This window comes from Sinocyclocheilus grahami, unplaced genomic scaffold (assembly GCF_001515645.1).
Source record: "Sinocyclocheilus grahami isolate Dianchi unplaced genomic scaffold, SAMN03320097.WGS_v1.1 scaffold140.1, whole genome shotgun sequence".
Taxonomy (NCBI): domain Eukaryota; kingdom Metazoa; phylum Chordata; class Actinopteri; order Cypriniformes; family Cyprinidae; genus Sinocyclocheilus; species Sinocyclocheilus grahami.
Genome location: NW_015505319.1, coordinates 369,883 through 382,034, shown reverse-complemented (window position 1 = coordinate 382,034; position 12,152 = coordinate 369,883). Strand labels below are relative to the sequence as shown.

General features: G+C 37.8%; 1 protein-coding gene across 1 annotated transcript in view; it reads right to left on the bottom strand.

Annotated features, from left to right (window-relative positions):
- Nucleotides 1–12,152, bottom strand: part of cemip (cell migration inducing hyaluronidase 1) — a 132,179-nt gene that overhangs the window by 48,081 nt on the left and 71,946 nt on the right. The window contains exon 11 of the mRNA XM_016280405.1: nt 8,434–8,625. Coding sequence (XP_016135891.1) covers nt 8,434–8,625 — 192 coding nt within the window. The remainder of the gene's footprint in view (nt 1–8,433; nt 8,626–12,152) is intronic.

Genomic DNA, 12,152 nt, shown 5'->3' with positions numbered 1-12,152 from the left:
AGAGGTGAGGGGGCACAGTGACCGAGGTGGCCGGGCCGGGCCCCCCCAGCCCCCCGCGTGGCGCCGACGCTGTGTACAAGACTGCAAATACAGCCGCTTCATGTCAATATGCTTCATTTAAATCCCTTATGAAATCCACAACTGCCTTAATTCAACCCAACAGCTGCATCAGCAAACAGAAATGTGTCCTTTATGTGCATGAAATGCACTCATTCAGATTTAAATAAGCCACTTTTTATCCAGGGATACGCCATTTAGAAATATCAAACTGAAAGCAGCGAGTTTAAAGTGATTTGTAGAACATCTAGTCTAAGTTTGTCCACTACTGCTGTGTGGATTCAAATTTCTACAGACCTCACAATGAGCAGAGTGTACCGCAGTTATCAAAACAATGGATTTACCATGGTACATATGAATTAACCCATGTATGCATACATATGGATGTAATATTCATAATAGGCCTAGTCCAGGGCTGCCCAAACTCGGTCCTGGAGGGCCGGTGTCCTGCAGAGTTTAGCTCCAACTTGCCTCAACACACCTGCCTTCAAGTTTCTAGTATGCCTAGTAAGAGCTTGATTAGCTGGTTCAGCTGTGATTAATTGGCACCAGAGGTGAGGGGGCACAGTGACCGAGGTGGCCGGGCCGGGCCGGGCCCCCCCAGCCCCCCACGTGGTGCCGACGCTGTGTACAAGACTGCAAATACAGCCGCTTCATGTCAATATGCTTCATTTAAATCCCTTATGAAATCCACAACTGCCTTAATTCAACCCAACAGCTGCATCAGCATAAAGAAATGTGTCCTTTATGTGCATGAAATGCACTCATTCAGATTTAAATAAGCCACTTTTTATCCAGGGATACGCCATTTAGAAATATCAAACTGAAAGCAGCGAGTTTAAAGTGATTTGTAGAACATCTAGTCTAAGTTTGTCCACTACTGCTGTGTGGATTCAAATTTCTACAGACCTCACAATGAGCAGAGTGTACCGCAGTTATCAAAACAATGGATTTACCATGGTACATATGAATTAACCCATGTATGCATACATATGGATGTAATATTCATAATAGGCCTAGTCCAGGGCTGCCCAAACTCGGTCCTGGAGGGCCGGTGTCCTGCAGAGTTTAGCTCCAACTTGCCTCAACACACCTGCCTTCAAGTTTCTAGTATGCCTAGTAAGAGCTTGATTAGCTGGTTCAGCTGTGATTAATTGGGGTTGGAGCTAAACTCTCCAGGAAACCGGCCCTCCAGGACCGAGTTTGGACACTCCTGGCCTAGTCTATCACAATACAGAGTGGCTGTGTCCTAAAATAAAGGCCTTTTCTGAGGAATCTGGTTGAAGACAGACTTTTAATGCACCATAGCATCAAGTCTAATGATCTAAAAGTGAACTTTAGATTTAACTTGCAAATATGTAATAACTACAATGGCTAGTTTTTATAGAAATTGAATCATACGTTGGGAAAAAAGGGAAAAAATTGACATTTATAAACTGATAAATCTTTTTAAATAACCACAAATCGACCTGATTAAGACATTTGGACATGCCTTAATGCCATCAAATAATCTAAAAAAGCGTGCTTCATATGGACTTATCTAAATTAATTGGTTTGATTTAATTCAAATATATTACTTATGTATAAAAATTACACCAATAAAAGTCATTTTAAGGGTCAGAACTACAACCATCGTTCAGTTTTACAGTGTACCTGAGAAGCAGCATTTTCATCCATTGTTTCAAAATTGTGCTTCAATACCAGCAGTGAGTGAGGTAAAGGTGACTGTGTCAGGGGAAAAACTCCCTAGATGGCAGGTTTGATGAGCAAGAAACCTTAGGAGGAGCCAAGACTCTCCTTAAGAAACACTCTCCTTAAGTCCCTCCTCTCAGTAGAGTGTGAATCCTGCGGTCACTGATTCTCTGCTGTTACCGAGAGAAGGTTTTCTAGCACATATCTCTGTCTTTGCCACAATAAACTAACTGAAAATCAATGTCAATATTGTGCTGAGAACTATTTCATCTTCCTTGGCGTTGATAGTTTTTCAAAACAGCGCCACCAGAAAGTGCTCACCGATTTCTCATTCTGCTGAGCTGCAAAGTCATATTTAGGCGTATCCAAATGGGATTTCGGGAGAATTCCTGCAGAATACTCTGTGATGTTAAAATTAGATAGAGTTAGGGCTGCACAATTAATCAAAATAAAATCGAAATCGTTGTATTGCTTAGTGTGATTATTAAAGGTAGTTAAAGATTGTGATTAAATAAACATAGGTATATTTCAGTGACGTGCGTCCTGTGGTATTCAGCCAAAATAAGTTTAATGATCATTTGACATTTGAAAATGGTGATGCTGATTAAGATTATTTTTTTCCTGTAAAATTGTTTTTGTATATTTTTCTTAAACACTCATTTTTATTTTACAGTGTAATATTACAATAGTAATATTTCTTATTTGTTTGAGGTTTTATTTAGTAATAATTATAATCATTTAAATATAGCTGCAAGCAGCAATTATGGGGCCAAGCACTACAGAAGCAAGCATCAGACCAACTGCAGAAATTAGTAATTGAAGTCGTTTTAAGATGATTTTAGTCAAAATGGCTGAAAAATCATAAATACAACCACTAGTAATATGATTTAATGGCTTATCACGTTTGACAAATAGGTGGCGCTGTTGTCAAATCGATGTGGTGCATTCTGTGTGAGTTGACAATGGCACACACAAAGTTTGGTGTCAGCGTGTCAAAGCTTTGCAGAGATACAGCCTCAGACCTAGTTTGGCATCATGCCTCAAATTTGTTGCAGCGCTATGTTAAAACTGTTTTGTTTATCAACACGAAATCCATAACTTTTTGTCAGCACTGTCTGAAGATGATCTTACTCGATTTTTGTGAAAATCGGAGAGACGGTCTAGGAGGAGTTTGAAAAAGTAGGTTTCAGCATAAATCAAAATGGCGGACAGGAACTCCAGCTAACTATGGCAAAATTGGTATCTATGCAAGACCCAAGGAATATTTTGAGACCAGTTCTATTCCAATAGGCTAATTTGATCAAAAGTTATTAGTATTTATGGAAATTTCATTATTAGTGGTTAATGAATGGTTTATCACTTTTGACCAATAGGTGGCGCTGTGATCAAATTGATGTGGCAAGGTCAGTGTGAGGTGACAACGGCACATAAAAAGTTTGGTGTCAATATATCAAAGCTTTGCAGAGATACAGCCTCAGATGCAGTTTGGCATCATTCCAGCAAATTCGTTGATATGTTAAACGATAACTGTTTTGTATATCCACACGAAATCCATAACTTTGTGCCAGCATGCCCTGAAGATGATCTGAGTCAAATTTGGTGAAAATTGGACCAACGGTCTAGGAGGAGTTTGAAAAAGTAGGTTTTCAACATAAATGAAAATGGCGGACAGGACGTTTGGCTAATTATGGCATAATTGGTGTCGATGTTCTCGGCATAATCCAAGGAATCTATCAAGACCAGTCTCATTACCATAGGCTAATTTAAGCAAAAGTTATTAGCATTTTTGTAATTTTCAATATAACCTTTGACCAAAAGAGGCACTGTCACAAAACGTTTTGAATACTGTCAGGGCATGGTGTTGAAGACACATACAGAGTTTTGTAACAATACGCCAATGTGTTCATAAAATTTAACATTTTATGACATAATTCAAAATGGCTGATATGGGAAAATTGGGTATGGTTCGACCTGGCATGCTGCACCGAATCTGAAGTTTTGTGATTTTTGGCCAAACCATTGAGAAGTTATAAACAAAAATAGAAAATAGCAAACATTTTTCATATCTCTTCACCACTAGGTGACACTGCGCCGAAAATGTGCAGGTAGCCTCATGCTTGTTATAACCCCCACCAAGTTTGGTCTTAATATGCCAAACCGTTGCGGAGATATAGCCTCATGTCCATTTTTGTGTGCTCTTCGTCAAATTCGTTCATGAGTTATTCGAGAACGGTTTGACGAATCAACTTGAATTCCATAACTTTTTGCCAGCATTGTCTGAAGATGATCTGAGCCAATTTTGGTGAAAATCAGACAAACAATTTTGGTGTCCATTTGACTCGGCATGAGCCAAGGATACAGAGGAAAAGATTTCCTTCTAGACCTTATGGTTCAAAAGTTATTAGCATTAACATGAATGAAACTTTGGACAAGTGGTGGCGCTAGGGAGTTTGAGTTAGAGACTCCAAATTTGCTGTGATTAATGATAATACTGTCCTCTATTAGTGTGCCAAATTTCATAACTTTTCCATAAGCGGTTCTATGGGCTGCCATAGACTGAAGAGCGGAAGAAGAAGAAGAAGGTTTCCAATAGGTGAAATTGAAACCCTAATAACTGATTGATTGAGTGATTCGATTGATTGATTGATGTTCATATATAAATTCAAAACATTTTGGCCAAACTGTAAAGTCTTACAAACAAGCACATCGCTTTTTTTTAAATAAACAAACAAAATAAAATCACATTGCAATTTTTGTCTAAAAATCACAATTAGATTATTTCCCTAACCTGTGCATCCCTAGATAAAATGTTAAGAGGTCTTCAAAGTTGCATTTCATATAAAAATCATAAAAATACTCTAAACTAGCTGAGGTTTTCTTGAGAGATTACACCGAGTATGATAAATAAATAAAGCAGAGCATCTCAATTGGATCTGCTAAGCGTAACCAAACCCAACAACTTTGTTTAGCCTACAAAAATAAACCTCCTTAGTCAATGTATTATGCATTAGGTACACCTGTCTTCCTTTATCATCCAATCCATATTCAATTGTTGTCAACTGCACAATAAACATTGCTTTGTTTGCCATTCTAAAGTCTATATTTTAAAGCAGATCGTTCTTAGCCTCACAAAGAAAAACCAGCAGCCGGTGGAACTTCAAGATGAAGTTGTTAGGAGAAAAAAACCATAGAGAATGTGATTGCTATTGTTTTAGTACTTCCATTGAGCACTGTGATGCTCATTGCAGAAAAATGGAAAAAATGGTACAAAGCCCAGAAACATCTAAGATCAGACCATCCTACCAAAGTGTGCAACTGAATAAGAGGAGCAATTGTTAAAGAAATGAACAAGACAGCAGCTACAGCCCGGACAGAAGCACAGAGCTTGTTGGATGAAACGAGAGAAACTATCCCGACTTCAACAATCATTCCAACACTTCAAAAGAGATTCTCTTCGAGAGCATCTAGAAAGAAGTGACGTTTATTCATGGATAAAAAAATAACAAGCGTGAAAACAAAATTTAAAAACGCAAGTAAAAATATATTGCACAAGATTTAAAAATGAAAGCAAAGTTTTCAGTATAGCAAACAATGGTCACGGATAGAAAAATAGTAAGCGTAAATCAGAACAATTAATAACGCATTTTTAAAAATAATAAGCATGAATCAAAACTTTAAACACATTTAAAATCATATTGCACAAAACTGATGTCACACAAAATCATGTTTTCCTTGGTTATATTTATCTGTTTTTTGTGCTCTCAGACATTTTCTGCACATATTTGTATTTTTTGTATGCTTATGCTGTTTTTCCCTTCGCTTGCTTTTCCAAATGTCATGTAAATAAGGGCGGGTTTAAGCATCATCATTGGTCCACTAGTTCTTGATTGACAGGCATCGCCAGGTAGGCCTACAGCAGTGACAGGCAGACACATATAACGGTGTCCTGTATGGAAAGATGTTTCCCAGCTGACAGTTATCCATTTTCACCTGTACAAGTGAACAACACTGAGCATCGGCAGCTAATGAGGTGCGTTGGAGTGAAGTCAACGCCCCTCTTTGACTGATTGGCTAGAGGAGGAGCTGTCAATCAAGAACTAGTGGACCAGTGATGACACTTAAACCCGCCCTGATTTACATGAAACTCTAACTGCAACATTTGGAACAGAAAGCGCAGAACGTGGAAACAAGAGCGAAGGGAAAAACAGCATAAGCATACAAAAAATAAAAATATGAGCAAAAAATATCTTGAGAGCAGAAAAAAACTGAAAAATAACCAAGGAAAACATGATTTTGTGTGACATCAGTTTTGTGCAATATGACTGTGGAGGATCCACAAAAAATCGCCGTCTATGTAGCATATGAAGCACGTCTATGATGCATTAAAATGCTGCCTACGTAGGCGGCTCAAGAGATTTTGAAACAGAGCCTATTAAACAGCTTGACAAAAGGTTAGTATTCTGGAAAGGCCCAGCTAGACTTCACAGGCTTCAATCCAATTGAATTGGTGGTATGACTTGCTGAAATTGCAGTCCACTGATGCGCTACATCTAATTTGGAGAAAATTAATTTAGCATTAAAATCAGGAGGTGTAGCAGGAAAAAATTCTAAGGAATTCAACAGAGGAAGTACTTTTCGCAGGCTCTGAACCTCAACCATTGTTGAGTAAAATTCCTGAATATAATAAAACCAAACGAGGATAAACACAGGTCAGCTTTAAACATCAGAACGAAAAGTCACATACACACACACACACACTTCAGCCTCAAAGTTCTCCAGAACAGTCATCTTCACTTTTGAGTGCGATGTGCTTTCCTGAATCTGATGTAAGACATTCCAAACCCCGGGAGGACGAGGATGAAGGGATTTTTACAAGGCGTTTATTTGAAAACCGAACACTTTTGTGCCTGCGAGGAAGTGTTTTTTCTAACTGCTGGAACTCAACATTTTCTCTAATCCAAAATTCCATCTAATGCCTCCAATCACCTAGTTTTGAATTGCCATGATGAAATCCTGTTGACAGCACTGAAGTGTCACAGACAAAGACAGCAATCAGCTAGCTGTTATTTCAACCACACTTTAGGCTCCAGCATCCCTGTTTCTGTGCATTTATGTAAGCGCTGAGTAAGACTAATAATAAACTGACTGTTTTCTATTGTCCACTTGCATTATCAGCACACGTTTTTCCTGCTTAAAACACTGTAAAGCTGTTTTGACACAATCTGTATTGTATAAAGCGCTATATAAATAAAGGTGACTTGACTAATCAACAATGTGTATAATTATTTTGTGTAGGTAATTGTAATTATTTTACTCATTGAAATCAGTATATAGTTTGTAACTGTGCATTAAAATATGCAAAAAAAAAAGTTTGTTTTGTTAACAAAACATGTTTTTTTGAACAGGGTGTTTATACTTTTGCACACAAATGTACTACCTAGATGAACTAAAGTGGGTAGTGGTTGACTGAAAGTTTTTTTTATATATATCTTAAAGAGCAGAGTGGCTGATGGCTGATACAAAGCTGACATATATGATATCACTATTTAATATATAGATAATAAAAACATAAATAACTGCTCAAATTTAATTTATAATTATTCTACATATTTATATATTCAAATAACAATTTTAAAATAACTGATATTAAAAAAAATCAATTGAACTTGTTAAAAAAAATCTGTAAAATAAACCTTTATTTTTTTATTTCGTGGCGAGAACAAAAACAGAATTGCGAAGTTTACATCTCACAATTCAGACTTTTTCTCAGAATTCAGAGTTTTCATCTCACAATTCTGACTTTTCTTCTCAGAATTGCAAGTTTATATCTCACAATTCTGAGTTCACATCTCATATTTCTGAGTTTAGATCTTGCAACTGTGAGAAAAAAAGCAATAATTTTGAAATATAAACAGAATTGCAAGAAAAAGAGTTGCAATTACTTTTTTTTCATCCAGTGGTGAAACAAGCTTCCATAAATAACAGAAAAGCAAATGCTATAAAACTTTTCCTTATAAGTTTACTTTATTTATATTAAAGACAGCCTTCGTACTTTCAATGTGGAACTAGGCAAAGCTAGACAGTCATTCTTCTCAAACCTTATAAACAGTAACTTAAACAACACTCGCACTCTTTTTGCTACTGTTGAGAGACTGACAAACCCCCCAAATCAGATTGCCAGTGAAATGCTCTCGGACAGCAAATGCAATGAGTTTGCTTCCTTCTTTTCTGAGAAGATCAATAATATCAGGAAGGCGATTAGCACATCCTCAAGTTATGCAGAGGTTAGACATATTCGACCACAATATCAAAAAGAAGATACTATGTCTGCTTTTGAAGAAATTGATAGCAAAATTTTGGAAGAAATAGTACAGCGTTTAACAGTTCGGTCTAATAATTTATCATTAAAACTGTTAAACAGACACCGTAAACTAATGAAGACAGAGAATGGGTGTTCTTTGCTCTGTCAAAATAAAAGTCCTGCTTCAGACACACTGGCCAAACAGAAAAACGTATATCCCGAATCCCAAAAATCCTAAATATCGACTGATATATCGGCCTTGGCAATATATCGGCTGACCACTAAAACTGGGTGGCACTTTGGATGCAGCAGGCAGACGACAGTCACCTAAATTTAATCATTGCTTTAGACCTTTAGTGAAGAGTTTAAGAGCTATAACTGACCTTCCACCTTGATCTGGTTCCTCGTGCAGGAAGGACAAGGCAAGACGCTGAACTCCTCAGCCTGGTGCATTGAGTAGTCTGTGCTGGCCACCACGATCCTGTCGCCGAATGTCCAACCCTGTGGTTCATCCGCGAGCTCCAGAATACTGCAGTTAGACAAAGTGTCTATGGAGATGGAGGCCTGTGGACGCACTGTTGAAGGACACAACACACACACATATTTAGCATGCACATATGGCCAATAACTGTCATGATCTTTATAAAGATTTATCTGCATTGTTAGTCTAATCTGATCTGAGATCCATTACAGATGCATGAAACACATGTGTGCATGAGCTGCATTTAATCTTATATTGCATTTTATACATGACCAGTCAAAAGTCGACAGAAATGTTTCTCCTGAGCCAAGATCTTATGATCTCGTTTTTAATTAAATGATTGATAGATGACCCTTTAAAAACCAAATTTACTCATAAATCAAATCCAGATAGAGACATTTAACCAAAGTAAAGTCATTGTGAGACACAAGGTTACATGATGACACTGCCGTATTTTACATGCCAACATTAATGAGGACATTATTCTTGCATTTATGCATTTGGCAGGTGTTTTTATCCAAAGCATCTTGCAGTTCATTCAAGCAATGCATTTCATATGTTTCCTGGGAATCAAACTCGGGATCTTATAGTTGTTAGGACATCTTTTATATATTTTTATCCCTTAAAAGAGGAACTGAACGCATTAAATCCGAAGTCATTTTGAAAGTATGATTAATTTATCATGCATTCCTTGTTATGCATGAGAAAATACATAAAATAAGTTCATATAATGGCCACAATCTGTCAAAATGTGACAGGAATTCTTCAAAATGTCTTTCAAAGCAAAGACAACCAGATGAAGAATTTACTTGTAATCAGACGGAGAAAATTCCAAGCTACGAGGCAGCATGTTAGCAATTATACGAATGGCATATTATCAACTAGCCTGGGCTGAATTTACAGAACGACAGTGGTTTGGATTAACACAAACCAATTTCAACCAATAAACAAAATGTTCTGGTCCATTTTTGGGAAAATAAAACACTGAAACATGTGACTGATGAATCTAATACTTTGGGCATTTTTGTGACCTCTGAGTTCTCTTAAAATGATTGACAGGAGAAGCACACCATGTGTCACTTATGGGATTTGGACCTGCAATCTTTGAGTGAACTTGATTGACAATAAAAATGTCAGTTTTGGTGCAATCATGAACTCCAGATTATGTTTAGTGAAAAATTACAAAGTAGAGCGGGAAGTATATTTCTGAAGCTTTCCCATCCATTTTTGTCTAAATATAGGCTGCAAAGTGCACACTTTATCTGCTTTTCTTTTTCACAGAGGTTTCAGTGAAGTGACATGACATGTGGCCAAGTATGGTGACCCATACTCGGAATTAGTGCTCTGCATTTATCCCATCCAAAGTGCACACACACACACACTGTGAACACACACCCGGAGCAGTGGGCAGCCTTTTTTTGCTGCGGCGCTCGGGGAGAAGTTGGGGGTTCGGTGCCTTGATCAAGGGCACCTCAGTCGTGGTATTGAAGGTGGGAGAGAGCGCTGTACATTCACTCCCCCCACTGGTACGAGACTCGAACCCGCAACCTTTGGGTTACGAGTCCGACTCTCTAACAATTAGGCCACGACTTCCCCTTTATTCAACAATTGTAAGTTGTCTGAAAACAGCTGACATTTAGCAGCAATTGTCCGAAAAGGCCTGAGAGTTGTTGAGGTTCAAGTCATCACAAATCACTTATAAAGGACGTTTTTACCAAATTCTCATTACTTTTGAAAGAAATTACTTCTGAAATTCAACATCAACGTCTTAATAAGCATCAAACGTCATGCACAAACCATATCGTTTGTGTAATCTGACATGTTAAAGCAAAAGCAGGACATTTAATGAGAAAAAAAAGTTGGACAGGACTTTACCCATCAAGAATTGATGGGATTGTGAAAAATTAATTGTGTTTGGAAGGAACGAAATGCCAAAAAATAATAATGACAATAATTTTAGAAAATCTTTTCCAAAAAATACAATAAAATAAAATAAGGGCCCAAACCAAAATGAAGAATCAAAGGCACAGAAATAATGCATCTTAGATGAATCTATAAATACAAAAGATTTCCATTGACGTCACAGCTTGCAGCTGCAGTGGTGTGAGCGTTGCTAATTAGTGAGGAAAGTCTCAAGCACAAGCATCTGTCAAGCGTGGATGTAGATAATGTTTTATTTGATTAATTTATTCACTTTTGTGATTTGATTAACTTGATTTGATCTGCACAGGGCTATTGTCATCCATCCTACCCACATTTTTGGCTTCAAGACTGTTTAGCCATTGACGGGGGGGGGGGGGCAAAATTCAAGGGCCCTATCATACACCCGGCGCAATGCGGCACCAGGCGCGACGCAAGTGTTTTTTGCTAGTTTCAGCCCGACGCAGTTGTCATTTTCACATTCTGCGCCACGTTGTTTAAATAGCAAATGCATTTGCGCTCATTTGTGAGCCCAGGGGCGTGTTGGTCAGGCACATTGTTGGCACGTTGCTATTTTGAGGCAACTGAAATAGACTGCGCCATTGACCAACTAAAACCTGGTCTAAAGTCTGGCGTAATTTTTAATGTTTTTTTTGTTATTTAAAGATTATTATTGTGTACATAAATATATAAATGCCTACATGTCATAATGGATAGTCTTTGCATATATCAGAATTACGTGCACGGGCAGATCCGTTCCCTCATTAGAGAAGCCCTCCGTTTTTCCGCTTGCAAATTCTGGCGCAATTAATTTTATTTATTTTTGTTATTTAAAGAGTGCGTTAGTAATATGAGTAACTATAGTAATATGTGCCTATGCGGGTGCACAACACGCGTACACTTTGCTTATTACACACAGGGACACGTAGCAGCACACAAACATTTTCAAAAATGAAAAATTAAAGGATTAAAATGTAAAAGATTATTATTGTGTACATAAATATATAAATGCCTACATGTCATAATGGATAGTCTTTGCATGTATCAGAATTACGTGCACGAGCAGATCCGTTCCCTCACTAGAGAAGCCCTCCGTTTTTCCGCTTGCAAATTCTGGCGCAATTAATTTTATTTATTTTTGTTATTTAAAGAGTGCGTTAGTAATATGAGTAACTATAGTAATATGTGCCTATGCGGGTGCACAACACGCGTACACTTTGCTTATTACACACAGGGACACGTAGCAGCACACAAACATTTTCAAAAATGAAAAATTAAAGGATTAAAATGTAAAAGATTATTATTGTGTACATAAATATATAAATGCCTACATGTCATAATGGATAGTCTTTGCATGTATCAGAATTACGTGCACGAGCAGATCCGTTCCCTCACTAGAGAAGCCCTCCGTTTTTCCGCTTGTAAATTCCGCCGTGTAAATAGCGAATCCGCCATGGCGCAAGCGCAACTGGCTTTTAAAGGGAATGGGACTCAGAACAGAGACTCTGATTGGTTTATTGCACGTTATGCCCAAAACACACCCATTACTCATTAAGAGAACAGGGACAACCCTTTTAGACCATGCGCCGGGTGCGCCGACCATTTTTCCCGTCGTTAAACTAGCAAAAGTGGATTCGGACATGCCCTAAGCACAAATGCGCCGTGCATTTTAGACCATGCGCTTAGATCGTTAAAATAGGG